General features: G+C 35.7%; 1 protein-coding gene across 2 annotated transcripts; it reads left to right on the forward strand.

Annotated features, from left to right (window-relative positions):
* Positions 1–26,961, forward strand: LOC145259936 (uncharacterized). Of its 2 annotated transcripts, none has more exons than XM_080117899.1 (5): positions 1–369; positions 9,183–9,464; positions 18,382–18,475; positions 23,030–23,214; positions 26,794–26,961. In XM_080117899.1, the coding sequence occupies exons 2-5, from the start codon at positions 9,237–9,239 to the stop codon at positions 26,944–26,946; spliced, it is 660 nt and encodes a 219-aa protein (XP_079974025.1). In that variant the 5' UTR covers positions 1–369; positions 9,183–9,236; the 3' UTR covers positions 26,947–26,961. The 2 variants fall into 2 exon arrangements, with proteins under 2 accessions (XP_079974025.1, XP_079974026.1); XM_080117900.1 differs by lacking the exon at positions 1–369 and adding an exon at positions 7,561–7,980.

Below are 26,961 nucleotides of genomic sequence, written 5' to 3' on the forward strand. Positions count from 1 at the left end.
CTTTTATAATAGATCTGTCTTATTCTTCCCACCAACCCTTTCCTCAATAACCCGCTTCCCAGCCACCCGGTCACCCTGTTGCTCTCCAATATAACTCATAAGTACGTAATGAAACGTATAAAATGAGAAACGATTAAATAAATCGATACGTAATGCCTTTAATGGAGCAGGTGACACTTTTGTGATTGGACTCGACACTTTCGCGCCTTCGTGGCAAACATTGACGGCAATTCACGACCAGCACTTCCTTATAAAAACCCTAACCCTCCTCGCCCTTCAACATTGGAAACCTCCAAAGGCGAACTGCGCGCGCGGAGCACTATTAAACCAAAGGAGAACTGACACGGCCGACGATTCTTATCTCAGCAGGTAAGTGCTGCCCTTTTTCGTCTTGATTGATGGCGTTCAATTTGCGATACGTTCAAGAATATATCGGTTGATCTGCCCGAATAACATTGATAAAGTATGCGGCCTTACATAATATGTACATATACATTGATAAAGTATGTGGCCTTACATACATAATTTTTACACAGTTAAAAACCTTTGGGGTTCTTGAAGTAGGTTTAACTCTACGATGTAAATGTGATATTTTGGTGAAAGGTTCCAACTATGAGCAATCTCAAAATTTCGTAGATGATTAGAAAGACCCTTGACTCCCCCTCCCCACTAAATTAGGGGTTCATACCTAAATTTGTTATGTTATTGATCCTTTATTGTTTAATGAAACCATTGCCATAGTATTGTGTTGATTTCATGCACAATAAATCACAGTGTAATATCTGTTTTGCTGCTACAATCAAGATAATTTGTCCCTAGTCAATGGAGCGAAAACGATTCTATACTAAGGCAATTTTTATTTTTGCCTACTTCCAGAGTGCCCTTTTTGGGGGGCTGGTTTCCCCTCATATTAAAAACCACCTTGTGTCACATTTTGCTTTCGTGGGGAAGCAAATAAATGCTAATTGCATGTTGGTTTACCTGTCATGCTTAAGTTTTTGATAACATTTTCGTTGGTCTGTCACACTTAATTTTGAAATAGCATGTCCGTTAAATAAACATTCTTAAATTCCAACTAAGACTTTGGTTGTGTATTAAGTTTATGTTTGAAATCCCATTTTCTTCGGTCTTCCACAACTAAACTCGACATAGCATTTTCGTTCGTTTGTCACGCTTGATATATCGTTTTCATTGACGTGTCATGCGTATGCTTGTAAGATCATTTTCATTGATCTGTTATGCTTCTCTTTTTTTTAATTACATTTTCCCCCCAAACAAGGCACATTGCCACTTTGATGTAGGGGGCTACTATCAGAGGCATAAGCTATAGGGCTACTATGTGGGGAGTTGGGCAGCAAGATGTCGGTTTACGTTGCACTTGGACTTCTGCATGTCAGTACAATTGGGGGAGCAGGAACCCGGAAGGGAATTCCAAAGTCTAGCGGTTCTGGGGAAAAAAGTACTGGAGTAAAAGGCTCTCTCGCATCTAGGGATCTCTACTGTGAAAGGGTGGGATTTAGCTGCTTGTCGCGTTTGTAGAGGGTATTTACGTCGAGAGAGTACAAGTGCTTGCAGTTCGTCGGAGCATTCACCGTTAAAGTACTTGTAGAACATGCAGAGGGATGCTACATTTCGTCGATGGGACAGAGTTTGAGTTTGAAATAGCGTGCCCGTCGATAAGAGGGTAGATCCAATAGAGGGATATGAAAAAAAACATATATAGAATACGTTATCAGAGGACTGCTTCCCTATTAGCTACAACACACACACACACACACACATATATATATATATATATATATATATATTCACCTTGACATACCGATTCCCGTCAGATCACCGAAGTTAAGCAACGTTGAGCCTGGGCAGTACTAAAATGGGTGACCATTCGTGAATTCCAGATGCTGTACTGTCAGCTTATCTCGGCACTGTTTCCAGTGGTCTAGCACTTCTCCATGCTATTGGACTCAAGCAGTGTCGCTTCAGGAGGGGTGTGGTTAGCGCTTGCGCAACACTTGCCTCACAATTACATGCGCAGCTATCGTTACAGAGGGTATCCACTGTTTTTAAGACTGAACGGAAGCATCATATATATATATATATATATATATATATATATATATATATATATATATATATATATATATATATATATATATATATATATATATATATATATATATATTGATAGAGAGAGAGGGGGAGAGAGAGAGATGTATATAATTTCAGTACTTAAATCCGTTGTGAATTATAGTTATATTAATATATCTATAATAGTGTGAGAGAGAGAGAGAGAGAGAGAGAGTGTGTGTGTGTGTGTGTGTGTGTGTGTGTGTGTGTGTGTGTGTGTGTGTGTGTGTGTGTGTGTGTGTGTGTGTGTGTGTGTGAGGACACCTCTCAATCTATCTTGTTTACAAAAAGGGAGATAGAAGGTGATATCATACTACGGATATTAAATTAACGTATCTATATACTAATAATTTATAAGCTGGAAACCGTGACAAACGTACGTACGTAATTAAAGGTACTAAGTTAATAATATATAGATTTCCTAAATTTCATTCTTATTTGTAGTAGTTTAAACGGTTTTAGGAGATATAATATGGACTCAGCCTCCAAATTGAAAAGTCAGATATGCATTAAATTGTATTCGTAGTCATTAGATACCAATGATGAAAAATTCCCTGAATTTCAATTTCTTCTTAAGGTCTTTTAAGTTTCAGTCTTAAATTTTAGACATTTTCAAGATTAAAAGTTATGTAATTTTGATCCAAATTGAGCAATGATTCTTGACATAAAGTTTCGTATCATTATCAATTGATTTTAATCTTCGTATGGAGATATAAAAGTGGCGCTAAACTGTTCTGTACGAGGAATTAATTTTAACCATCCTGGGACGGGTGTTAAAAAAATTTGAAAGTATATTTAAGCAAATTAAATTTCTTCATAAAAAATGAAAAACAGATGCAAATTAAAAATACTCCCCGGGCAACGTCGGCCAGATACAACTAGTAATTATATAATATGTATTGGAATAAATGCTGAAAATTTAATGATAATTGGATAATTCTTGATGCTTATTGACTTAAAATCAAATGGTACATTGGTTTGCGCATAAAGAATACTCTCGCAGTCTCGTTTTCTCGTCGTGTAGATTCACGCGGTATATGAAATTCTAGCACAGATGCTATACAACATTGACACGTGGTGCTAGCATTGACACGTGGCGCCGTGATTGACACGTCGCTATTCAACGAATGGCGCAGACTTGTGTACTGTTTTGCTTTCGTGGAATAGCAAGTGAATTACGTGGATTCGGGGCTCAATCCACAATTAAACAAAAGACTAACGCGCTTAGGCCGTCAACAGAAGGAGATTGTGGCGTACCACAGATTCAGCATTCATGCAAATTCACCATTTAAGAACTACAGATATATGGAGTAGCAATGTTTTCATAGGAGGCATCTAGACTTTGGATTTGACTTTAAGTACGAAGGACACGTTATCTGTTATCATACCAGCCAAAGTTCACTCTAGTACCTAATCAGGGGCTGCATCAAGTCCTCTTCTGTCTGGTGAAATATGGCCAGGCTTGGTTCCATGAGAGGCTACTTCTCACGTATTACACCCCCACCCCTTAATGATGCGTTGGTGATGATGGATGCTGTGATTATTTTACAGTGCAAGAGTGCACGCTTATGTGCTTAATTTATCTCCGATGGGTCTCCGATATGGTTACTTTTGACACAGTCAGGTCTATCTCGGAGGAGTTGACCTTCTTCGGCCTTTCAGCTTGTGGCACATCTTTTTTTCGGGTAGATAGCAAGTCAACCTAATCACCTCCTTTAAGGCAATACTTCTGGTTTGATCGACCGTAGTTTGGGAATTTTTCACGCAACCCTAAAGATCAGGGCTACCCTGGCAACATCTGGCCCTCTTCTGTCGGGGTAAAATGGGGCTTGGCTCAGTTCTACGAGGGGCTGCTTCCAATGCATTAAACATCTTTGGTTTGCTTATTGCTGATCGCCTGAGATTGAGATTATTTTGCAATTATTTTTACTCTAGGGAACGCTGAACTTTTTTTCCGACGGTATGTCAATGACTGTTTTTGTGTACAGTCGGTTTCACCGTGAAGGAGTTACTCTCCCTTAATCTTCTGGCCTTGTTTTACATTTTTCTGCAATAGAAAGCATATCTCTTCTTCAAGCCAGTGCTTTCGTTTTGGTCTACCGAAATATTTTTTAGAACTTAATTTTCTTGTTTCAGAATTTTTGAGATGAGGATTAATAATTTGGACCATTCCGACTACTGTTCTCATCTTGCATGGTATTCTTAGAACATTGTGGGAAATTGTCTTCGGATTGCTCTTGTTCGAACTCAGGAATAGGTTTTGTTGTTGTTTTCTTCTTTTTTTTCTTTCATAAACATTTTATTTGTTCAAATGTTATTTGAATTATTCAGACTACTCTCTCCGTCCAAAAGGTTATACTTAAAACGTTTCGACTGACATGACGTTCAACATCTCCAGGCGCATTTTATCGAACTCGGGAATCTTTTTTTCGAACTCGGGAATCTGTACAGAATTTCGAACCGAACTCGTTATTTAATCCATGGATGTAGCTTACTCTGCTTCCGTAACCGTCTAAAAAAATTCGTAATTGTATTCTTAGTATCGCCCACACTGAGGATTGAACCTTTAACCCCCGGAAGATTATCACTTAGAACTGATTTTAAGTTGAACTATTCGTCGCACTTACATTAATATTGACAGCCTACTTTTTCTATTTTTCTATTTAAAAAGTATTAAAACGAACTTCTTAATATACTCAACTATGGATATGAGAGCGACTTCATAAAGTTAAAACTAATTTGCATATTACTTTGAAAAATGAACTTTCATTAATCAATTATTCATTTTTATGGTTTCTGATTGTATGATTGGTTCATTCAACTATTACGCTTCGTTCTGTTTATGCATATTTTCTACATTGTGCGTAATTGTGTAGTATTTACGATGAAAACGTTCTAGCAAACGCACATGTATGCATATACATATATGTGTGTGTATATGTGTGTGATCTTTTCTGTGTGTGCTCGGAACGTCTCCACCAAACTCCTCTCTCAATTTTTGGTTTACATACTTGAAACTTGATATAGACGGGATTAGGCCTATGGAACAAATTCGATTCGTTTTTTTACCAGGTAAAAATGTCTACTAACAGGTCAAAATTGAAAAAAATAATTGACCTTAGCAGGAGTAAGTCGACTAAACTTGTTACTTCTACGCATGCACAAATATGGATTGAAGTCGCTTAATTTTTAACATTTTTTAATCTATCTGTCGATAGACGGTATCAGCTCAGGCTGGAGCACTAAATGTTTTGGTTTCGATTCTAGTTGATGACACCAATTTCTTTTCTTTTTTTTTGTACTTTTAAAGCCATTACGATATATATTAGGTACAATATAATAATCAATAGCGGATTGGCTCTATAATAATAAATACAAAATCTGCATAAATTAAAATGTCATACTGAAGTGAATTTTACGACCGGGCAACGCCTGGTAGCATACTAGTATATGCATAGATATAGAAATATAGGTATTTGAGGTACAAATTTTCTATACACGCTTAAAAATGATGGACGTAAAACTCTAGAGCGCTTTTGATTGTCCCTGCAACTTATCTCCCCAATAGTAGCCCCCTACTTCAAAGTGACACTGCGCCTTGCTTGGGGCGAAAATTATATATATATATATATATATATATATATATATATATATATATATATATATATATATATATAATCATTTTAAAATTACCTATTGATTATTATATTGTACCCAATATGCAATAATGATTTCAAAAGTTTGAAAAAATATTACTTGGGTAGCATCAGCTAGAATCGAAGCCAAAACATGTATCTGTCCAGAATTATTTATTATCATCTGAGCCACGTCCATACTACTACAAAAACGTAAAAAATAATGTCAAACCTACAAATGTATATTTGCGTGTGCGTGGAGAAGAATCTTAAGTCGACTTACGCCTGTCAAGTTCCATTTGCTTTTGTTTTTTGTTTTTTGCTTGTTTTTTTTTGTTTTTTTCAATTTTGACGCTTTAGCAGCTATGTTACCGGCAATAAAAACGAAATCGACTTTGTTCCATAGACCCTAAATATATTCCCTATATATCAAGTTTAAAGTCTGTTGACCATAAATTGACAGAGTAGTTTGGTAGAAACCGTTCCTCACTCGGACAGACAGACCAGTTCACTTATCACACACACACACACACACACACACACACACACAGATAGATAGATAGATAGATAGATAGATAGATAGATAGATAGATAGATAGATTATTTTATTAAATCTAACTTAATGTGGTTCTCTAAGTCTCTTTCCCATCATATTTTAATCACACATAATGCATGTAAAATGCAAAAACCAAGTATTATGGTTCAATTGTGTCTGCATGCTAAAATATTTCTTGGTTTGGAGACTGAGTTAAGATTCAATAAAATTCACCTATATATTAATACCTTAGTACATTTAACGTATGTACGTATGTATGTCACGGTTTCCAGATTATAAATTATTCGATCGGGAGATCCTATTTATTAAAAAGGAGGATAATAGAGGGTGATAACATACTACAAAAATTAAATTAGTATATAGATACGCTAATTTAATGTTCGTCATATTTAATCACCTTCTATCCTCCTTTTTAATAAATATGACCTCCCGATCATCGAAGACAAATGATGTCCCTTTCAGGCCGTATATGAAACTAAAATATACCTTCTTAGTCTTCTGGCTAGGATCCAAGGGTAGTATCTGTTCTGTCTAAAGATGGTATAATGATATCGTGGGGTTTTCATTCGCGCCGGGGGTCCATACAATAGAAATATGTTACAGACTCCTATAAGGATATTGGATATGAGTCATAAATAGCCAAATATATTCTGACACTACATTAACCAGATTACTTAAATACTTCTACTGTTTTAGCAAAAAGGCTACAATAAAATCGCGTGTTTGGCATTCATGCTGAACGTCCATGGAATGCCCAGCAACAATATAATTCACATGAAAAATGCGGCTGTGGAATTTCCACATATCCTGCTAGTTTTAATTGTTCTGAAGAAGCATTAATTTGTACTTATCTCACCAAGTAATTTATCGCTTACTAAATTTTTGTCTATCACTCTTTTCCTCTCTCACAGTGTTTTGTGTGACCCTCACCGCTTTCAGTTTATACCGTTTCTACTGCTCTCGATTCCGTGAGACACACACACACACTCTCTCTCTCTCTCTCTCTCTCTCTCTCTCTCTCTCTCTCTCTCTCTCTCACACACACACACACACACACATTCTCTCTCTCTCTCTCTCTCACACACACACACACATATTCTCTCTCTCTCTCACACACACACACACACACACACATATTCTTTCTCTCTCTCTCTCTCTCTCTCTCTCTCTCTCTCTCTCTCTCTCTCTCTCTCTCTCTCTAAACAAAAGGGAATAATGAAGAACACGGCCACAAGTCGTAAAAAATATCCAACCAGTATCTGAGAAAGAGAAAAAGAAAAGAGAGCAATCTAGTAAACAGAACGCGTTTTATTCAGATTATTCGGACTACTATTCTCATCTTCAGTGTTTCGTTTGATGCAACCTGCGACCTTCCTCATATATATATTGTCGAACTTTGTCGAACTTCAGAATCTGTCAGTGAAACACGGGAATTTGTACAGAATTTCGAACGGAACCTTTTAATTTAATCCATGGGGGTCACATGCTCTCGTTTCGTCAGCTATTACTTTTGACAGTCCCCCGCTCTGAGAATCGAGCTTTCAACCCCCCCAGAAGAATGTAGCTCACAAAGGAATTAAGCAATGTACTTTATCCACCACGTAACGAGTCCTTGCGTAAATAACACTCTTGATAAGAACAATAGTCCGAACGATCCAAGTAATAGCAATTATCAATCTTCATATAAAAAAAAATTGTGATTTTGTCGTTTTTATATTATATCTACTAGCGGGCCATGTGGAAATTCCACAGCTGCATCTTTCATATGTGATATATTCCTGCTGGGATTTCTGTAGACGTTCTATGTGAACGGAGACCCCGCGATCTTATTGTAGCCCTTTTGTTAAAACTGTAAAACTATTTATCTAAGTAATCTGGTTAATGTGATGTCAGAAAATATCTGGTTATTACAGTTTATCTCCAATATTCTTATACGAGTCTGTGATATATTTCTATCGCATGGACGTGCCCGATCTTCGGTGATCGGGAGATTCTATTTCTTAAAAAGGGGGATACAAGGTGATAACACACATACTATATTAGCGTATTTATATCATAAAAATAATTCAACGTTCGTAGTATGTTATCACTTTCTATCCTCCCTTTTAATAAATGGGATCTCACAATTGAAGAATTTATAATCTGGAAACCGTGACACCTGTACGTACATACGTTAAAAGTAATACGGTATTAATATATTGACTAGCGGGACCTGTGGAAATTCCACAGGGGACACATTAAATTGGTTAAAGGGAAAATTATTCCAAACTCGTATTTAGGTAAAAATGCACTTTCGTAAATAATTGAATTCATTCAAGACTTATCGCAAAAACAAAAACAAATAACACACACACACACACACACACACACACACACATATATATATATATATATATATATATATATATATATATATATATATATATATATATATATATATAACTTGAGTTCCTTCAGCCTTAATCGAAACCGAAACCAAAACTTACGAAGAATTCTGGATAAAGTTATTTATTTAAAAAAATAGATTACTGGGGTGCCATCAGTTATAATCGAAACGGAAACCAAAACTTATGAAGAATTCTTGATAAAATTATATATTAAAAAAAATAGATGACCTAAGTGCCATCAGCTATAATCGGAACCGAAACCAAAACGCATGAAAAATTCTTCGTAAAATTATTTATGACAAGAAATGGAAGTACATAACAATCAAACGACCCGGACGTAAGCGTATTAATATATAGATAATTGGCTTTGCACACACACTTTTTCCTTTCAAACAACCTAACCTCACCCCAACGTGTGGCTCAACGGATAACTTTTTCTAGTATAAAAGATGATTATTATTTCTTTAATTCCAGATATTCGTTTAACGGACCGCAAGAATTTTTCCGCACAAACAAGCAAACTTGAAAATGGCCGTTTTATTTGCCCTGACTCTTGTGGCGTCCTCCATGTTTAGCCTATGTTTGGCGGAAAACTATACAGTCACAGACGAAGCCTGGTTCGACATTCAAATCGCTGACCACGATTCACCCGGCGAGGATTTCCATGGCCGCTTTGTGATTGCTCTCTTCGGCATCACTGCTCCGATGACCGTCATGAACTTTGCAGCAATTACACGTGGATACAAACGGGGAAACGTGAGCATTTTTTGTTCTGTTTTGTTTGTTTTTTTTCCTTCCTTTTTTATGCATTTTTCTTACATTTCTTATTCAAATATTTAAATAGTTAGGTATTTATAACAATAGTAGGTCCTTTGATATGACAGGGATGCGTTTGTAAATGAATGTTTCCGTTTAAAGTACAATTTCACAATGATATTTTACTTTTTTATGTTTTTGTTTAAAGCACAATTAAACCATGATACTGTATCTTTACATTTTAATTTTAAATTCAAGCCATTATCATCGCACAAGCAGTAAGGCTGGGCATATAAAGTAAACAGTAGGTTCTTTGATCTGACAGGGCGCGTTCGAAATGAATGTTTCTATTTAAAGCATAACTAAAGCATTATATTTGACTTTTGCATTTAAAACTTTAATTCAAGCCATTATATATAAAATATAATCTTATAAAATCAACAGTAGGTTCTCTACAGTGCAATGTAGACTACAATGTATTGTGGACTAAGTTACTGCGGCGAGGTGTGTTAAGTTTTATTTCCAGTGCACCGCGATGGGTCCTCAACTAGATCAGGCAATCAATCGATTTGATTGAAAAATGAGAGATTTCATCGATCTCGATGATAATAAAAATATTGGAGTGTGAAACATTCGTTGATCCTCATTCAATCCCGAGCAACGTCGGGTCTCCCTGTCAGTTTTGTATAATTTTCGAATAAAAGATCATCGTGCAATGCTTATGTCAGCCATAAAGTTTTTTGTAGTTTTTGTTCAAACTGAACACACACAGCCTTGAAATATTTTGAACCAAAAACCTTTTGAGATATGTTAAATCACACAAAAAAAAAAAAAAAAAAAAACTCATCAAGATAGAAGAGTTTTGTATCTAGCTTTTTGGTAATATTTTGAATATTTTTATTGACCTTGTTTAAAATTCCCAGGTTGTTCTGTCGACAAGATTTGATTGCTTCCCATTGCAGAAACATAGATATATATACTAGCATTTAAGCCAGGCGTTGCCCGGGTGTTTGGATGTGTCTGTTGACAAAAAAAGGGGTAGTAGGAAGGCAGGCGCGAACCCGACCGCGAAGGAGGAAAAGAACGGGGGAAAAACCTGACGTCTTTGCTGTTACGACCACCGCAAAACCGCAAGAAATTCACGTTTAATTAAGGCTAGACAATCGAAAGGAGAGGATGACTTTCAAAAATATCGGTGAAAAAAGCGACCCTCCCTGTAGAAAAGTGCCTAGTTGAAGAGGAAGATATCAATGTTTTTAGCGAATTTTTCGATATTTGTCGTCGGAATGGTCGAACTTCAAAACGATGCTGATCTTGGTAAAATCCGTCGCTTCTGTCGAAAGTTTTATGCATACATACATACATACATACATACATACATACATACATACATACATACATAAATTTATATATTGGTACTAAACGTTTTCGACTCGAACCGATTAAAAAGCTTGCCCTATCTCTCAAAAGTTTAGACGAGAAATTGTCTGAATAATTTGGTAGAGACCGCAGAGATCAATTTTTTAAAACTTTGACCCCTATTATGACCCCTTAATATTTATTGTTTTGGGCTCAAGCCAAGTTGTTAAGTTAGATCCATGTCCAAGGAACCTATATCTAAAATTTCAATTGTTTATACCCAAAATCTTCGGAGGAGTTTGGTAGAGTTCTCAAGGGTCAAATCGTTGAACTTTGACCCCCTTAACACCCAAATTTCTGACCAAAAACCGATGACAAAGATTTTCCCGAATCTCAGTAACCTGTATATCAAATTTCGAATCTATAGACTTAAAGTGGCAGAGTTATTGTGTAGGGGAATGTACACAGATACACAGACACACAGGCACGTTCAAATTTATAGATTTAACAAAAATATATACGTATACATAAATATATATGGAAACAACTTTGTGTTTACTGTAAACTTTTTACGCAAATATTATGCAAGTGTAAATCATGTAGAATATCTGCATGAATATAATTTTAACTGAAGATGATCATCCCATAAAAAAACGAAAAAAATTATAGAGAATTAATTAAAATGAATGTTTAAAAGAATATGCAAATTAGCTAGATCTTTTGCTAGTGAATGCAATTCCACAACCCATATATAAGAAATTTGTATTTTCTTTTTAAATAAATAGAAATAAGGGTTTTTAATATCAATACACGTAGAAAATACACGTAGAAAAGTGCCCAGTTGAGGGTGAAGGAATTAATGTTTTTTGCCAATCTTTCGATATTTGTCGTTCGAAGGGTCGAGCTACAAAATATTACCAATCTCGTGAAAATCCGTCGCCTCTGTCGAAAGTTATTGTGAGAAATATATACATGCACTCATACATCCATACATTCATATATCCATTTAAACAGACAGGTGAGATTTTTTGATTGTTATGTCCTTCTATTTCTTGTAATGATCAATTTTACCAGGGATTCTTCATAAGTTTTGCTTTCGGTCTCGATTATATCTAATGATACTTGAGTCATTTATTTTTTTCAATAAATAATTTTACCAAGAATTCTTCATAAGTTTGGATTTCGAGATGAAGGAAGGACTTGTCCTGCCTTGATAGAGTTCAAAATAGACTTCGTAGCCTCGTAGGAGATGTCCTTTTCTCCTCCTTGCAACCTCTATCTCACAGAAGAGATGTTGCGAGTTTGTCTCTGATGTATCGTTATTTTCATGGAAAGTGTTCGACTGAGCTTCAATCTATGGTCCCCCCTCGCCAAACTTTCACAAGAAACACTCGTCTAGCTGTAAACACTATCAATAATTTCCCCCACTCTTTATCTGTGCCTAAACCTAAACGTAGATTCCATGAACAAAGCTTCTTTCTTAGAACTGCACGCCTGTGGAATTGTCTTCCGTTTTCCTGCTTTCCGGCTGACTACAATATGGTTGTGTTCAAGTCTAAAGTAAATAAGTTCTTGATGAGCCGTTCCATATAAGTTATCAAATTTACCAAATTTTCATTACTAATGATTACTATATTGTCCAATTTCTACTGTACACTCTTTAACCCTTATCCTTGAGTGGCCTCTGGGCCTTGATAATGTGGTGATGCCTATGTAAAAAAAAAGTCAAGTTATATAAATATATATATATATATGTGTGTGTGTGTGGTGTGTGTGTGTGTGTAATATTTTTTTAAATTATTTTTAAAACAGTAATCTACGTACCTACGTACACGCGTGTTTCGAGTTTCATTAACTCTCATCAGCGTAGCTCAATATATATATATATATATATATATATATATATATATATATATATATATATATATATATATATATATTCATAATTTTTGGTTTAGGTTTCGATTCAAACTTATGCATCCACGTCATATGGATATATTTTTTTATTTCTGAAATCATAACTTTATAATATACTAGCGGAGGTACCCGGCGTAACCCGGGTGTTTGGAGGTGTGTGTAAGGGGGGGGGTAAAGTAAAGAATAAGCGAAGTAATAACCCTGTTTAAATATTAAAAAAAAAATGTTAAACTTTTAAAAAATCGGAAAAACCAACACAAAAAAAGCAGTGAACAAACGTAAAACGTCTTTAAAAAAGAAATCAGAAAAACAAAAAACAAAAAAAGGGAACAAATGATGAACGTGTTCGGAAAAACAAAAACAAACAGTCACAGCCAAAAGCGAAAAAAAAATGGCATAAATAAACCTTCGATTCGATTAAGTCCATGGAGCGTTTCACCCAGTAGAAAGCATAGAACGAAAAGGAACATTAAAATTCCATTCCAGTTTTTTTAAGCTACTACGAAGTAAAGAAAACCCAAACCGGTGTTCCTTCGTAACTGCCCCTTGTGAACGATCCGGAAACGGTGTAAGTGGTGGCGAGGGAATAAATTAGAGACAAAAGATTTTACTACTTCCATTGATTTTAACCGATTGTGGCAGTTAACTCTCAGCAGAGAAAATATAGGAATATACGATTATCGGGGAAGTGTAGAGGTAATATGCCTATAACACACCTTAAATATTGTGCTGCAGTTTGTACATATTACATTCGCATGAAATGTCTTGATTTTTAATCCTATTAAGGTCAAAATCATAGGGGGGAAATGAGTTCATTTTATATAGAGAGAAGAGATAAAAAATCGATAGGAAATTGACTCTATAATAATATATACAAAATCTGCATAAATTAAAATATCATATTTAAACGTATTTTACGACCAAGCTACGCCGTTTCAACAAAAGAGCTACAACAATATCAAGGCGTCTCCATTTACGCTGAACATTGGCAGAATGCTAACATTAATATATTACATATGAAAGAGTCTGCTGTGGAATTTCCACAGGTCCTACTAGTCTGCATGAATATAATTACACGTAATAGTTAACTAAAGATGATCATCCCATGAGAAAACCGAAAAAACTAATAGGGAATTAATTAAAATGAATGTTTAAAATATGCAAATTAGCTAGATCTTTTGCTAGTGAACGCAATTCCACAACCCATATATAAGAAAATTGTATTTTCTTTTTAAATAAATAGAAAAGAGGGTTTTTAATATAAATATCGATACACACAAAAGAAAAACGAATGTATAGGAGTATAGAAGATAGATATCTTACGCTCCCTCTTCTCATCTATATTTCTATGTATCTCTATTTTTTCTGTCTCTCCTGGTCAGTGATTTGGAACGAAGATCACATTGAATAAATAATCGCTATCTCCCATTAGTTTTTTCGAATCCTCTTAATATTATAAATTTAAAAAATTTAATTACAGTATGGCAATATATCTTCAGTCCGGGATGATCATACTGAAGAGAACACATAGCGAACCTTCTGTAATTTTCTTCCACACCACAGGCTGTTTTCAAGGAGAGATTCTTTATGACCAGTGTGAAATCTCCTTGTGGGCCAATGATAGCAATTTTTGATAATAATAATAATAATAATAATAATAATAATAATAATAATAATAATAATAATAATAATAATAATATACAATGAACAATGTATTATATATGTCTAGAAGAGGACCGTTCGATCTTGTCGGTCAAAAATACGTTTTTTAATTTTAATTCCTGCAGATTTTATATTTATTACAGAGCGAATTCTCTACTGAATATATATATATATATATATATATATATATATATATATATATATATATATATATAGTACTGATTTCAAAAGTAAAAAAAAAATCACTTGAGTGTCATCAGCTAGAATCGAAACTAAGAAATTAAGAAATTTAGCGCTCCAACCGTGTTTCCTAAGTCGTCAGAGAGATAAAAATAAAAAGATTTTAAATTAAATCACTTCTAGCTTATACTTTAATGTGCGCATGCGTAAAACTAATAAAAAGAATATTATAAATGTCCTATCAGCAGGTGCAAAGTACTAGGGCTGCTGTATTGTCATTTGGTGAATGGATTCTGAGCTATGCAGTAGCTTCTGGTGGGGCTTCACGATGCCGTAATTGTGACGGCTTTGCCTTATGTGCTACAAAAAATATTTCTTCGTTTCTTTTTCTCTTTTACTTTCCCTCTCTGTCAACCTGCGCCACAAATCCCAAAACTCCATCATATAACGTCTCCAGAAAAAATACACGATTAAACTCAAAACTATCTTTAAGAGCATATTTGAGAAAACTGACCACATTCTATCTGCTCATTCTTCGGCTAACATTCACGTCTGTGAAAACTTCAATGTGTACAATGTGGAATGGTTAACCCATTCAAACAAGACAGATGACATGACCGCACTCAGATTGTTCACGAACCCACCCGTGTGCCCGAAACTGGCGGTCAGTATATAAGCATCCTAGACCTTTTTCTCATAACTTACCCTGAGCTATGTTCATCTTCCGTTCTGTCTCCACTGGAATATTCCGACCATTCAGTTGTATCGGTTAAAATAAAAACGAAATTTAATAAGTCCTCGGACGTACCTCTCCACCGTACAGTATATCGATACTCTATGGCTGACTTTGATAGCTTCCGTACATTTATATCAGATCTACTTCTGCATTCCATGTTAAAAAGAATGTGTCCTCTATAGTACCAGACGGAATGGTAAATTGTAGGTATAGACCGCTTCATACCCTCAAAATGTTCCAGCAAAAATCTAACAGCCAGCCATGGTTCTTTCCAGAATGTGTTGCTGCTATTGCGCACAAAACTCCTTTTTCCACTGCTCCTAACGTAATAGATGTACTGAGACTAAAGACACGTTCAGGACTGCCAGCAACCACCGTAAAAAAGTAATAAAGAAGGTTGTATGCTCAGTCCGCTAAGTCCAAAGTAGCCGAGCAGCGGCTTGGTTCCCACCAGTTTTGACAAATAGCAAACAGGATCCTGAACACAATGGACTTGGGGTAATCTTGTCAGCATCAGACAAAGCCAAACTGTTTGCAAAAACCTTTGCAGCTAATTCTACCCTATGCGACTAAGGCCGTCACCCCCCTCTGTATTTCCTCCTGTATCAGAAAACACGCTATGCGACATACAAATACATGCGCGTGATGTTGCCAAGCTAATAAAAAATCTTGATTTCAGTAAAGCAACTGGCCCTGGCGGCATTCCAATTATAGTGCTGAAAAAGCTTCAATTAGAACTAGCTCCTATACTTACAAAGCTGTTTTGGTGTTGTTTTAAGCAGAATTGCTTCCCAACACCCTGGAAAACATCATCAGTATGTCCTGTATTTAAGAATTCAGATTATCGGTAATCTTTCTCTCAGTACAGATCTATAAGTCTCCTGTGCGTCATAAGTAAGTTGCTGAAATCTGTGTTTAATTAAAAAGTAGTCAACCACCTCAGCGTTTTTAGTGACAAGCAAAATGGTTTTCGTTCTGCTAGATCTACAGCAGATATGCTAACGGGTATTGGCAAATCTCTAGACAAAGTCTTCCTTTCTGGGGCAATTGCCTTTGACATATCAAAGGCCTTTGATAGAGTATGGCATAAAGGTCTACTTCACAAGATCTCCAGCTATGGTATAGCTGGAAATGTCTTCTCAATTATTAAATCATTTCTCTCTGATACGTTCATAAGATGGGAAGACATCAGAAGCTCACAGTATTAATGCTTGGGTCTCTCAATGATCCATCCTGGGCCCAACTTTATTCCTGATCTACATCTATCATCTCCCAAATCACATCCTAAGATCATTCGTAGACATTTATGCTAACAACACTACCAACTACGGCAAAACATAAACGATCAAGTTCTCTCTGATTCTCTCTCCTCTGATATTGAGCACGCGGTACAATCGGGAAAGACGTGGCTGGTTACTTTTAATGTATCTAAAACCAAGCTTCTATGTTTACATTATCACGCTCTGATCCCGATCTGGCATCAATTGAAATGAATGGCTCTTGTCTTGGGCAGGCTCAATGTTTTGACAAGCTTCTAGGTTTAACCTTTACTCCTGATCTGAAATGGAACACGTACATTAAATCTGTTGCGAAGGTCGTTAGAAAAATTATGGGATTCTTTTATCGTCCCATTAGATATCTCACTGCTGATGCAATTATCTACCTACATAAAAGCCAGGTATGTCCAAGGATGGAGTACTGTTGTCACATCTGGGTAGGAGCTGCTAGAAAGGACTTATCCTGTCTTGACAGAGTTCAAAATAGACTTCGTAGCCTAGTAAGGGATGCCTTTTCTTTTCCCTGCAGTCTCTTTCCTACAGAAAAGTTGTTGCGAGCCTGCCTCTGCTTTATCGTTATTTTCATGGCAAGTGCTCGTCTGAGCTTCAATTTATGGTCCCCACCCCTCGCTAAATTTTCATAAAAAATACTCATCTAGTTAAAACCACTATCAATAACTTTTCCCACTCTTTATCTGTGCCTAAACGCAAATGTAGATTCCATGAACAAAGGTTCTTTCTTAGAGCTGTACACCTGTGGAACTCTGTTCCGTTTGCCTGCTTTCCAGCTGACTACAATTTAGTCGTCTTCAAGTCCAACGTAAACAAATTCTTGTTGAGTTAAGTAATCCAATTTACCAAATTTCCACTACTAACGATTACTACGATACTATCCCATTGACTACTGTGCACTCATTAACCCTTATCCTCGAGTGGCCTATGGGCCTTGATACGTGGTGACATATGTAAAAAAAAATAGGTTGACAAGTTGAAATTAACATTTGGCATTTAAACGACATATTTTTGTACGCGTTATTCATTCATCCGAACAAAGATTTTACGTGTTATAAACCATCCTTGGAGTATGATTACTGTTTATTGTTAAGTTCAGTGTTATGTGAACAGTAGTTTAAGAGTGTATCGGTTTAACAATTCCGATTAATCATTCCAGCACTGCTATTAAGTGAGGGTACTATCCAACTTTTTTTATATAATTCTATCTCCTGTCTATTTATTATGATACTAAAGCTGAATTAATCAAGTCTGGTTTTCTGTGACGTTTTCTTGTATATTTTCATCATTCAAAATACATTCCTCAGTTTTGGGATTGAGTTATGCTTAATAAAATTTCCATTTTAATTATCCTAATTAATTGTTTACCAACTGACCTAACTGGGAAGGACTAATAGTTTCTTAGATAAACTGTAGCGAAATACGTGATTGTATTATATATGTCAATAACACGGTACAACATTAATAAATGAAAAGTTTCATTCGTCAGCTTATATGTTATTTGGGTCTGACTTTGAAAATCTGACAAGATAATTTACGTTAGAATGAAGGTAGCAAAAGATGACACCCCCTAAACATACCTCGACCGCATTGTTGTAAACTTGTAACTAATTTACCAAATATTGAAGGGTGGAAAGCTCTGTTGAAACCGGATAAGTGTGACATTTCCCCAAATGTACCGGTGTGCCGTTAAGCACAAAGAAAATAAATAAAATAAAACAGTATCGATTTTAATCGATTTAATTTTTTTTTTTTTTTTTTCAATTCTTTTCAGGAAAAGCTCCATTATAAAAATACCTTCATCCATCGGATTGTTCCAGATTTTGTGATCCAGATGGGCGACATAACCCTTGGTGATGGATCAGGAGGTAAGCAGAACACAATGTCGTCTCTTGTGCGTAACAAAAAATAAAGCAGATCTTGTCATATAATACAAAAATTCCAGCAAAATTAATTACTCGTGCATACTTTCAAGATTTGGCGTCATTATCCATGATAACGAAAGAATTATGAAAGAAATTTACTTGAAATATACGTGTTACAAAGTTACTTACGATTAGCCTCAACCTTGCTTATTCAAGTAATAGCAAATTTAAAAAATAATGTATTAGTTACGTATAGACGAGAAACATACGTATACACAATAGTATTAGTAGCCGAAAAAAATAGACGTTGTATGTGGGTACAGATATTAGATTATTGTTGAAAATTGTAACAATAAGTATTATTCGAAGAAAAGCTCGGCTGTTACCGGCATTCGTCGTTATAATTCGACAATGAGGAAAAAATGCGTGTATTTCACAAAAGATGAGCGGTGGTTGACCGAAATATATAGTTTATATTGTTTTTATTTATTGAAAAATAATAAAAATGAATCTCTTAGTATCGAGTTTGTCTTTAAAAATTGTGTTCTTATGTTTTCAATTCTACGGTGATTGACGACACCACATTAATAACGAGGGGAAAACAAATAAACACATATCCAAAGCCATGGCGGAAACCCTAGAGGAAGACCTCTAGTCTGTAGTGGAATGGGTATGCCAAGACTAAGCTTCTTTCGTTTAATAATTATCAGAAAAATTCAAATGGTTAATGAAGAATTACCTATAAGTACTTTGTTAAGACTCGTCGGTTTAATCTTTACAGGGAACGCGAACTGGAACAAATATATTGAGAGGATTAGCAAGGAAAGCGGGCTCTTTCTACCGTCTAAGAAGATTACTTACGCCTGAGAGCATTCTGTACCTTTTACAATCTCACCATTCGTCCGTGTATGGAGCATTCTTGTCACTTGTGTATTTGCTACTAGTCTATCCCTCTTAAACAGGGTCCAAAAGGGTGTCGCCAATTTAATAGGTCCCACACTGTCAGCTAGGTTTCAACCTCTGGCTCATTGATGAAATGTTGCACCACACACCCCAAAACACCCGGGTACCCACCGATTTTTTAAAATTTTAATATCGAAACAGGCTTATTGAAGCCATTTTTCATGTGTTCTTTTTCTGTTTTCATCGTTCGTTTGCCTTACGTTAGTTTTTTGTGTGTTTTTTCCCGCTTAAGTTTTAAAGCTGTTTTCTTTTTTTACTTTGACGTAACGCTCGACGACTTCCGGGCGTGCACCTGTCAATTTGGTTCTTACTTAAATAAATTCAAACATCTTTCACTAACTCATTCTGGCTGGCCGATTTTATTTTCAAACTTCGCCTCAGGGCTTCGGGTTCGATCCTACCTTCCCCCCCCCCCCGGTTTCTTTTTTATTTAACATCACACACACCTACAAACACCCGGGAAACGCCGGGTACCCCCGCTAGTATAATAATAAATGCGAAACTGCATTAATTAAAATGTCATATTTAAGCGTATTTTACGACCGGGCAATGCGGGACGGCCTGCTAGTACATTATTAACCACAATCAGTTTTTATCGACAATCGTCATTATAGTTCAGTGAAGTGGTCCGATATCGGCCGAAATATATGTTTTTACTTATTGAAAACAATAAAAAAACAAATTTCTTAGAACCGAATTTTTCTTTGGAAATATTTTTTTTTTTTTTAATGTTTTAAAGCGAAGGACATTTTAGTTAAAAATGTGCTGGCAAGAAAAAAGGCAAATATTAAGGAGAATCAAATACCAATTTGTCAAATTCAATGTTATCTGAATTTCTGTCTCTCTCTCTCTCTCTCTCTCTCTCTCTCTCTCTCTCTCTCTCTCTCTCTCTCTCTCTCTCTCTCTCTCTCTGCCAATACAAGAGTCGCTAGAAAAGTAAAACCTATATTTTCAACTAAAAAAATTGAAGAACTACAAAAGCGAAAGTGGTACCATGAAAACGAGTGACTTTTTTGTAAATATAAATAAAATAATAAATAATAATTTTTTTCTACATAGTTACCATCATTCTCAATGTACTTTTGCTAGGAATTCAGTGAAACATATATTCTTTATGGCGAACGTCGATGACAGGGGTTGTTTTCTAAGACTTTCACGCCGTCAAACAAGATGAAACTTTCAGGTCATTAATGCATAAATTCAGTCATCATAACAATGCGATTTTCAATTCACTCTGATCTAATCAGGCGGGATTTTAAAAAAATAGGAGGCATTATGTTTGGAACGTCTTTCATGTATTAGATTAAAAGTTTCACTTTTCGTTCAAAATCAAAGTAAGTTTATGAATATGACGTTTAAATACTTGTTGGCAGAAATAGGTCATAGTGTAGAACAAGGATTACATTAACAAATAAATAAGTCTGATGCTTTTTTTGGGGGGGTTACACAGTGGTCACCACTTATCAAGGCCCAGAAGCCACTCAGGGATAAGGGTTATTGCAAGTACATTACGTTAGTGTGGAGATTTGATGAAGTGTTTACTTAAGGGGGCGGTTCATTAGGAATTTGTTAACGTTGAACTTGAACACATCCAAGTTGTAGTCAGGTGGGAAGCAGGCAGACGGAACAGAGTTCCACAGACGTGCAGTTCTAAGAAAGAAGCTTTGTTCATGGAATCCACGTTTTGATTTAGGCACAGATAAAGAGTGGGGGAAATTTTTCACAATGGATTCAGCTAGACGGGTGTTTTCGTGAAAGATTGGCGAGGGGGGACCAGAGATTGGAGTTCAGACGAGCACCTGCCATGGAAATAACGATAAAACAAAGATAAGCTCGCAACGTCTCTTCTGTGGGAGAGAGGTTACAGGGTAGAGAAAAGGGCATCCCCCACTAAGCCACGAAGTCTATTTTGTATTCTGTCAAGGCAGGATATGCTGTTTTTAGCAGCTCCTGCCCAGATATGGCAGCAGTATTCCATCCTTGGACGTACTTGGCTTTTATATAGATAGAGAACTGCATCAGTAGTGAGATATCTTCTGGAGCGGTAGAAGGATCCCACCATCTTTCCAGCGACCTTGGCAACAGACTTGATGTACGTGTTCCATTTCAGATCAGGAGTGTATTTATATTGTTTTATTAAATCTTTTAGATCGGACAGAACTTTCGTTACAACCTGATATAAACTACTAAATGAAAAAAGAAAAGAAACGAACGTAAATAAAATGTGTCTAATTGCTCAAATTAACAGTTGTGGTTATTTGCATCACGTTGACATACCTGTTCCCATCAGATCACCAAAAAGCAACGTTGAGCCTGGTCAGTACTAAAATGGGTGACCATTTCAGAATTGCAGGTGTTGTATGTGCTCACCGTTTATCTCTGTATATTTTCCAGTCAGACTTGGACCTTTCCTTTCCACTGGAACTAAGCAGTGCCGATTTAGGAGAGTCGTAGAGGTACAGGATACTCTCGGGTGGGAGTACTCTTCTAGTTCGATAGAGGGAACCTGCCTTCTTTTCAGCAGTCTTCGCAGTGTCCTCGATGTATTTGCACCAGTTCATATTGCCAGTGAATGTTAGGCCAAGGAGTTTGCAAGTAGAATTCTCAAATAGGGTGTTATCTGTCATGGATATCGATGGTTGGAGAGGCGTCTTGTAATTGTTAAAGAAGAGCAGCTTTGTCTTAGTAATATAAAAAGTTTTGGTTCTTGGTATGTAGTAAAAATGGACAAAAATGGACTTAATATTTACGAAGGTCAGTAATGTGCAGGCCCAAGTGTTTTCGTTAAGATTCAGACCAGAACAAAAAGATGGGATGAAAAAAATGTAGCAAGGAAATATGTCCAGATCGCATCTTTCAAACAAACATAAAATAATCGATTGGTCAAATGAAGACATAAATCAATTTAGAAGATTCAAAGATTGATTGTATGTAAGACAATATAACTTTTGCATGTCTTATTTATATAAGCATTTATATGTCGCTACACATTCATGAGGATGTTTGGATCTCTAGTTACTTGTAACTGGCTGACCGAAACATGGTCATGAATGTATAGCGATATATAAATATTCCAACCTTCAGGAAAATATCATTTACAATTAATTCTCCAAGTACTCTGACCACTGCGCCACGGGTCGTTGTAAAAGTGATATCCTCCTGAAGATTAAAGGTTCAATTCTCAGTGTGGGCGACCGAAAAATACAATTGGAATTTACTTAGGGCCTCTATCCAGTCATGACTGACGGAACGAGAGCATATTATCTCCGTGAAGTAAATAAAGGGTTATGTTCGAAACTCCGTCTAAATTCCCGAGTTCGACAAGATACATTTGAAGAAGGTCGGAGATTATATCGACCAAAGCTTTGTGAAAATCACACTGAAGATGAGAACAGTAGTCAGATGAATCCAAATAATACGAATTATCTCGTTTAATTTGTTTAGCTTGTAACATTTTTTTTTCAATTTGATCGCGATGATTTATTTCTTTTCGCCAATATACTCGTGTATTCGTGTATTCGTGTATTTGTCGATCAATTCTTGATGCCTTTGATCTAATCTTCATAATCCGTCTTCTCTTCTTGTTCATATTAGGGCGGAGTATCTATGGAGAGAAATTTAATGATGAAGACTTTATCCTGAGTCACAAAGCAGCCGGTTATGTCTCAATGGCAAACCATGGGAAAGACACAAACGGGTCACAGTTCTTCATCATCCTCAACAAAGCAAGATGGCTCGATGGGAAACATGTGGTATTCGGGAAAGTTATTAAAGGGATGGTAAGTATACTTGTGCATCTCAAAGCGAATATTTCTTTGAAACATTTCCGAAAAAAAAAAAAAGAAATCTTAAGATGAATTCATTTAATATTCTAATTTTAATTTTCATATCATGTTGTTCTAGTTGGAAAAGGGTTATCCTACTGGATTTCAGACATCCACCCATTATCTCATACATTCCAAATAAGAAATCTTCTAAGATTCCAACCGTCCATTTAAGTGCAATTTTTTGTGTAACGCACTTGCACTTGGTTCACCGGGTATATTTGCAAGGTAGTTTTTGACATTCTTTTTTCATGAGCTCAGTTGTTCCTATGATTACTAGAATGATGAAGATCTTCCTAAGATTCCAGTTTCTTTTCATGTCGTATATAAGAACTTGGTATTTCGTTCTCTTTCCCTCTTGGCACCCAGCATCATCGGCAGAATTAACTTGAATGACGTATGACTTACTTTCTGGTATATGTCCCCCCTGCACAGCTGCTACATTCTATATTCAACGTTTTACAGAGGGTCTAATGGAGATATTAACACACTCCATTGTGTTGCATTGGTAATAAAAACATAAAAGTAATAAACCAACGGAAATGATATTTCCAACACATGCACCACAGACCAAAGCTGTTACAAGAATTATTAAAATGCAAATCACTTCAAAATTATTCGAACACACAAATTTCCAACGTTATGTAAAATACGTTTATAAACTGATCTTAATAAGACGGCTGCTATTGCAATTTTTTGTTAGCAATTAATAATAAATTCCACTCAATTTTCTCCTCACACAGAAAAATACCAAACCTGTCATGGAAGAAGGCGACGAGCAAATCTACTTTTGCGTCCTTCTGCCCTCGGAAAACGTTTCGTACATTAAACAGTAAACAGAAAGCTCGCCCTCGTATCAATGTTTTTTTTTTTCACCGTAGTTTTATATAATACTAGCAGGATCGCCCGGCGTTGCCCGATCGTAAAATACGCATACATATGATATTTTAATTTATGCAGATTTCGTATTTAATATTATAGAGGCGATTCTGTATCGAATATTTCATATTATTTTGTACCCAATATAGAGACATGATTTCAAAACTTTAAAAAAAAAAATGATTTGATTGTCATCAGCTAGAATCGAAACCGAAACCAAAATTTATCGTGAGGATAGTTAAAAAATTATGGCAATCATTAAAAAAAGAAAGAAAAGAAGAGAAAAGGGAAGAGTAGAAAAAAGGTAAAATAAAAGGAAGGGGGATAGAGAAAACGACAAATAAGAAATACCGAAATACATATAAAAATACATATAAAAGGGTTATATAAAATACATATAAAGGGTTTTATATTTGCTATTTCTTTTGATGAGTTAAGGACAAAATAGATTCATTCTCTGGTTGACATAATAATTAAGTGATTCATTTTGTGCTACGAAACAGCTACTGTCAAAAATTGTAAGTGTCAACTTAATTAAAGGAATAAATTGTAAGATGGTCAACATCAGGAAATTTTGAATATAGACTTTTGTATACTTTTTTTTTAATTATATGCTCTGTAATTACATTGAACTTCTTAAATAAGGATTGTTGTTATATATAAAAGGGAAATATAAGTGAATAATGAATATTTATACAGAAATGTGTGTGTGTGTGTGTGTGTGTGTGTGTGTGTGTGTGTGTGTGTGTGTGTGTGTGTGTGTGTGTGTGTGTGTGTGTGTGTGTGTGTTACCATGTTTTTGATAATCAAGATATAAGGATGCTGGAACGGTCCACAGTTTTTTTAATTATACAGATTCACATTCGGCCCAAAATTTTGTGTCGCAACCTACAGGTTAGAAACTGCCGTTATTAACAATTTTATTTTTAAAAAAGTGATGATTACAATAATAATTCTATAACTTTATTTATTATAAACTAAAGTTTATCCGTTGTATAATGACCATTACTTGAAAATTTGTATTTCAGTGGATTGGAGATACACATTTTCCTTCTCCATTGTGCGTTATGTGAAGCCAAACAGTGTTTGATGAAGCAATGGTTTCAAGCTAGATGAAAAGACATCTTATCACTAATCCTCCTAACCTTCAAGCTAAACTTTATCATTTTATTGCATAAAAATGATTAATGGGTAGAAAATTTTCATTATTTTTGTGATAAATGTGCCGTGAGAATTTAAAGAGGTTAATAGTGTGATGTCATGTAAAAAAAAAAAAGAGTGGGGAGGTTTGGAATCACTGTTGTAGTTGTAGTCAGTTGAGAAGCAGCCTCTTATACCGTTTGTTTTTCCACTTTTTTTTCATTTCTCCTTTCCCTCTTCTCTTTTATCCTCTTCGTTCTAATATAACTTTTCTTTTTTTATATAATAATTAGGCATCACTTACAAAAGCCAAAACACCACTCGAGGATAAGCCTTAATGAGATTATCAATTGTATTGATGCGGATTGGAAACGATAAAGAGAAAATGCAGGTCTCGATTACTTAACCGAATTTGTTCATAAAGGAATAATCGTGTTTTTTTTTTTTTTTGTTTTTTTTTTACACAGTGATCACCACTTATCAAGGCCCGGAAGCCACTCAGGGATAAGGGTTATTGCAAGTACATCACGTTAGTGAGGAGATTTTATGAAGTGTTTAATTAGGGGGGCGGTTCATTAGGAATTTGTTAACATTAGACTTGAAGACATCCAAGTTGTAGTCCGGAGGGAAGCAGGCAGACGGAACAGAGTTCCACAGGCGTGCAGTTCTAAGAAAGAAGCTTTGCTCATGAAATCCGCGTTTTGATTTAGGCACAGATATAGAGTGGGGGAAATTTTTCACAGTGGATTCAGCTAGACGGGTGTTTTTCGTGAAAGATTGGCGAGGGGGGACCAGGGATTGGAGTTCAGACGTGTTAACTGAGGAATTTATATACTAATAAATAAACGATTATGAAGACCTAAAAGCTACTCGAGGATAAGACTTATTGAGATTATGAGTTGGATTGATGAATAATATTATGAGAGGATTGGGATTTTATTACTTGATGAATAATATTATGAGAAAATGCGGGATTTGATTACTTACCCGAATTTGTTCATAAAGGGAGATTCGTGTTAACTGAGGAATGTATATACTTATAAGTAAACAGTTATCAAGATCCAAAAGCTATTTGAGGATATGGCTTAATGAAATTTTCGATTAAATTGATCAACAATATTATGAGAGCATTGTAAACGATGGTTGAAAAGGACACAAATTGATTACCTAAGAGGACGCTTTGACGAGTATTTGTTTACATTAAACTTGAAGGCGACTATGCTGTAATCAGCAGTTCTGTAGCATCGACAAGGGTCATGTGATACTGTTCTGTTAAGATGAAGCCGCTTTATGAATCTTATCTCAACTCTTAACAACGACGAGTGGATTATCTTGTCCGTTTACCAAAATCTCATAACTGTGTTAATTTTCATCAAAAAAGCTGATAAAAGTTTCCTGCTAGGTGACGTCAATATGCTCCTAAACCAAAGTAAAACTAGTAATCTTTTTTTGCGCCCCTATCGTATCAAAGAACTTCCACTTTTTAATTATTTTTTTTTCTTTTTTGTTTAACAGGATGTTATCAACACCATAGCGGATGTTCCGTCTGATCCAGCCTCAGCGATTCCCAAGAAAAAAATAAAAATTGTCGATTGTGGCCTGAACTCACTCGACAGGAAATACATGTTGACTGAGGAAGAAGCCGCAAGCAATCACGATATTGCATAAAACTGTTACACGTTT

Source organism: Euprymna scolopes, chromosome 35 (assembly GCF_053919585.1).
Source record: "Euprymna scolopes isolate OS-2025 chromosome 35, ASM5391958v1, whole genome shotgun sequence".
NCBI lineage: Eukaryota > Metazoa > Mollusca > Cephalopoda > Sepiida > Sepiolidae > Euprymna > Euprymna scolopes.

Excerpts from the sequence above, each read along its gene's own strand:
- LOC145259936 (XM_080117899.1), top strand. The coding sequence starts at position 9,237 with ATGGCCGTTTTATTTGCCCTGACTCTTGTGGCGTCCTCCATGTTTAGC. Across the intron at positions 9,465-18,381 it reads GTGGATACAAACGGGGAAAC|GAAAAGCTCCATTATAAAAA; the intron begins GTGAGCATTTTT and ends AATTCTTTTCAG. Across the intron at positions 18,476-23,029 it reads CCTTGGTGATGGATCAGGAG|GGCGGAGTATCTATGGAGAG; the intron begins GTAAGCAGAACA and ends TGTTCATATTAG.